Below are 4,622 nucleotides of genomic sequence, written 5' to 3'. Positions count from 1 at the left end.
ATGACTTGAGCATCTTTTTTTGCATCACTGGTTCTAACAGAATTTCATTTTGAAGTATGTGAACAAAATGATTTTGTATAGTGAAAGCAGAAGAAAAAACCCCTTTTTTGCTTAATTGCAGCTTTTCTGAGAATTCCCTTTATCTCTTTAGTAGGAGGAGGAGAAGTCCATCGCCCCCCCCAGCCAGGCGGCGACGCTCTCCTTCGCCTGCCCCTCCTCCTAGACGGCGGCGGTCACCTTCATTACCTCGTCGAAGGTAGTGTGTTGCAATTTTGTCATGAAGTGGTTGCTTTTAGTTTGCTGACTTCCAACTATGACTCGTAAAAAGAAATGCTGTGATTGAGGAAATGGGTTCCTTGATTCACAGTTACGGAGGGAAATGTAATTTTGCTAGTGAAACTGTGTGGTAGGTGTGTGGCGTGGGTATCATTTGATTCCTATATCAAATACTGAGCGAAATACTGAGTAACACCCATTAAGCTGATTTTGAAAAAGTTTGGTATTAAGTAAATTTTTAAAGAATTTTTAGAGGTATTCTTTTTCCCCCTCTTTGGGCAAATTGTGAAACACTTGTAACTAATTCACATGCCTATGTGGCACCTGAATGATTGTTTTCATTGTAGGTCTCCATCACCACCCCCACGCAGACGCTCACCTTCTCCGCGGAGATACTCTCCACCAATACAGAGACGATACTCTCCTTCTCCACCACCTAAAAGAAGAACGGCCTCTCCTCCTCCCCCACCTAAACGAAGGGCATCACCTTCTCCACAGTCAAAACGCAGAGTCTCCCATTCACCACCGCCAAAACAAAGGAGCTCACCAGGCGCTAAAAGGCGTTCACCTTCGATATCTTCCAAGCACAGGAAGGGATCTCCTCCCAGTAGGTCCAATCGGGAAACACGTTCTCCACCACAAAACAAGAGGCATTCACCTTCACCACGGCCTAGAGCTTCTCATACCTCTGCAAGCCCACCACCACCACGAAGGGGAGCTTCAGCTTCACCCCAGAGAAGACAGTCTCCATCTCCAAGCACTAGACCCATCAGGAGAGTGTCAAGAACACCAGAACCTAAGAAGACAAAGTAAAAAAATCTGTCTTTGGTGGTGGTGGTTTTGTGAGGGTTTTTTTTTGTTTGTTTGTTTTGTAGTAATGCAATGGGAATAGCTAGGGAATCGTATTAAAATGGCTCTCGTATCTTGAGATTGCTCAAGTGTTGGTGGCTCTGCTCAGCTTCCACCATCATAACGTTGATTTTTGGAAGTTCATTAGATCAGAAGTATCTGTTAAAATAAAGTGCAACATAGGGAGAAGCATTAAAGAGGGTTTATGTAGAGTTTGAGGGATCTTTTAATAGCACAACAAAGCACTGGGACTGAGCAGGTGAAAAGAAGTTTGAGAGAAGTTTTGTTGCTAGCTTTGTTTAAAGAAAAATGAACTTTCTCTTATTTTAAAGCTAACTGGAGAAAGGAACCAACACTTTTCATTAGCTCATAAGTCATTTCATAAGGGATCATCCAAGAGGGGGAAAAAAACATTGAGAATTGTAGCAGCTTTTGTTAGTGTGATGCTGCTCTTATGAGCAGATAGTCAAAAGTATGGTCCTGGCTTATTCTTTCAGAAAGAAAATGTAGCTGAACGTAATGTCTTGCACTCTTTCATCATTGGATGATAAAATAGCATTGCTATTCGCATGACTTTTAATGTGGTTATAAATTAGTCATATCGGAAGAAAGGGAGCAATGATTCCTGAACAACAATAGTATTATTGTTTAACAAGCTATTAAGTTGCAATATCCTTTTGCATTACAGATCCACAGCGGTATTAGATTGTTTTGCCCTTTGTAACATATGCCAGCAAAGTAACCAATTACTTTCTAAGTAGCAGCTTAACCAAGTTATACGCACATGTGTTCATTTGGCTTTTTTGTTCATTTGTATGTTCTTGTTTTGTCTCTTCTATTTCTAATTGTGGCCCTTCTGTTTTTAAGGGCTTCCACGCCAAGTCCACGTTCTGCGAGACGGGTGTCTTCATCACGGTCTGCATCAGGATCACCTGAGCCAGCAACGAAAAAACATCAAGGACCTCCATCTCCTACTCGGTCTCGTTCCCCTTCTGCAAACTGGTCACCTGCAAAAAAGGCTAAAAGCCCAACTCAGAGCCCATCACCTGCAAGGGTATTTGTTTGCTAATAAAAGCAATACTGTTTTGGGTTATATGGCAAGTTATTTTCATGAAGTTTTAACTGCTGAAAAGCTCCAGGCTTATTCACATGGGGAAAAAAAAGTCCTTGGAGTGAATTATTTTTTTTACAGTTAAAAACTTAAAAACAGTTTGCAACATAGCTCTTTTTTCAGATGTTAAGATTGAAAAATTTATTACATATAAATTTTAACTTCTGGAAGAAAATACTTCCCCGTTTCATGAGTTCTACACGAGTTTCACGGTCTACAAACTGAAGTGGTCTTGTTTATGCTTAGTAGTCTTATGTGCAAACTCAGGCTATTCCCAAGAGGAGGAGAAGAGCTTGTTCGGCAGCTGTACCTGTTCCCCTGAGGTGTTTCCTAGGGAAACACTCCCATTCTTTGCCAGAGGAGTGTTTGAGGGAGTTAGACTCCACCTGCAGTATTAACTTTCGTGAAGAGGCTTGCCTGTCCTTGCTACGACCAGTGTATCGAGTTAGCTTGGTGTCGTGTTGTGTTTGAAACAGAGACAGCCCAGCTGTGCGTTACAGTATCTTGGCTTCTAGGATTGCTTGTGCCAGTCGATTGGCAATGGGACTTCCCCCAGTTCTGAAGACGGTGTTGAGTTTACCGAGTTTCAGATGTTGCTCAGTTCTTTCAGATTTCCCGGGATGGTTGTGGGCTTGTTCTAATGGCATTTTGAAGCCTTAGGAATGGATTGTAATGTCTGTTGAATTGTTTGTTGCAGAATTCAGATCAAGAAGGGGGTGGAAAGAAGAAGAAGAAAAAGAAGGATAAGAAGCATAAAAAGGATAAAAAGCACAAGAAACACAAAAAACATAAGAAGGAGAAGGCTGCAGCGGCTGCAGCTGCTGCTGCTGTGGCTGCAGCAGATACCACCTCGGCACAGGAAGACCAGGAAGCAGAGACAGAACCCAAAAAGGTAGGAATTTGGTCCCTGTGCCTTGCTTTTTCAGAGTCTAGTATAAGAAAATAGATGAATGTGCGTAGTACTCTTGGTGGTCGAAACAGCGATCGCAGTTCAGAAATGCTACTTGTCTCGTGGTTTTGCTCGCTGATTTGCAGTACTGGGAGGGCTGCAGCTTGGCTTAGCTCTCGGTGTTTGAAGAAATGCTTTGTCTTTGTTTGAAGGAGACAGAAAGTGAACCAGAGGACAACCTTGATGATCTAGAAAAACACCTGCGAGAGAAGGCACTGAGGTCAATGAGGAAGGCGCAAGTGTCACCACCATCCTAGGCCGAATCCTTTGATATAATGTACATTTTATTTGGTTTGTACTCAGAATTCAATTTCAAATTGCTAAATGTGTTTGAGCTTTAGAATATAACATTTGTTGTAATAATTGCTAGGTTGAGGTTCACCATGTACAAAGGGCATGGATTTACATTACAAAAGGTGTCCACAGTGTACTAGTGACATTCTTTCATTGGCAGTCGACATAATTTCATTTAGAGCGAGACTTCTTAGAAGCAGTAGGAATTTGTTTTGAAGGTTTTAAACATGACCGTCAGTTCCCTAGTTTCTTTGAAATTCAACAAAGCCTTTAGCATAATTTGTGAGGGTCTCATTTGACTTCTTTTGTATCCACTTACATTATGCTACTAACCTTTGTGGTTTGTAAGCTTGCCCAGAAGTAAAACCACTGCAGAATTAGCGAGGAAGTACATCTATTTTAATGCTTTCTACTGTTGCCTGTATAGTCTCCATTAAAGCGAATCAAGATTAGCGATATAGAATGGTACATAAATGAAAGCATGTTGTTTACCAGGACACTGTGGGTTTATATTGATGTAACATGTTGATTTGGAACACTGGAATTTCATTTGTATTTTTATGTTCTTTTTTTAAAGGGCAGTTTCCATGATCAGCAGTCCCAGAAAAAAATTCCTTCAGTTACATAAATTTTGTTTGTGAGATGTCGTTGCCCCATTCATAAAATCTTGTCTCGTTACGGTTCTTCTGAATGGTATAAGCAACTTTCAGAGATGTGGTCTTTGAAAGTTTGAGGAACCTGAACTTTGGATATTGTCATGTTTTCACTGTTTTTTGTTTTTGTTTTTTTTTAACTAAAGCTATATAAAGCTTGTGGATTAAACAAAATAAATTTCTAAATTTAAACAGATGTTGGCTATTTTTATACGAACACTTACATTTGCTAATCAGCTTTCTTTTGTACAGGGTTAATGAATACACAGATATGAAAAAAGTATTGATCCAGTATGCTGGCTGCCGGAAAAACTGGGGCTTTTGTTTTTAACTGTCCTGGGGGTAGCAGAAACAGCCCTTTGTTAATTCAGCAACGCTCCTCTCGTGTCTGGATTGGTGTTCTTGCAAAGCAAGAGTCAAACAGCCGACCTGGTCAGCGCTCTGTTCAATGGATAAGCTTAACACAAACAAAATATTTGCTGGTGAAAAT

The 4,622-nt window shown here is 40.7% G+C and overlaps 1 protein-coding gene across 1 annotated transcript in view; it reads left to right on the top strand.

Annotated features, from left to right (window-relative positions):
* Window positions 1-4,328, top strand: part of SRRM1 (serine/arginine repetitive matrix 1) — a 23,590-nt gene extending 19,262 nt beyond the window's left edge. The window contains exons 13-17 of the mRNA XM_009882237.1: window positions 152-256; window positions 624-1,085; window positions 1,993-2,179; window positions 2,934-3,128; window positions 3,338-4,328. Of these exons, the coding sequence (XP_009880539.1) occupies window positions 152-256; window positions 624-1,085; window positions 1,993-2,179; window positions 2,934-3,128; window positions 3,338-3,442 (1,054 nt within the window). The 3' untranslated portion in view covers window positions 3,443-4,328. The remainder of the gene's footprint in view (window positions 1-151; window positions 257-623; window positions 1,086-1,992; window positions 2,180-2,933; window positions 3,129-3,337) is intronic.
* The last annotated feature ends 294 nt before the right edge of the window (window positions 4,329-4,622 follow it).

This window comes from Charadrius vociferus, unplaced genomic scaffold (genome assembly GCF_000708025.1).
Source record: "Charadrius vociferus isolate BGI_N301 unplaced genomic scaffold, ASM70802v2 scaffold613, whole genome shotgun sequence".
Classification (NCBI taxonomy): Eukaryota; Metazoa; Chordata; class Aves; order Charadriiformes; family Charadriidae; genus Charadrius; species Charadrius vociferus.
This window is presented reverse-complemented; position numbering and strand designations above follow the sequence as displayed.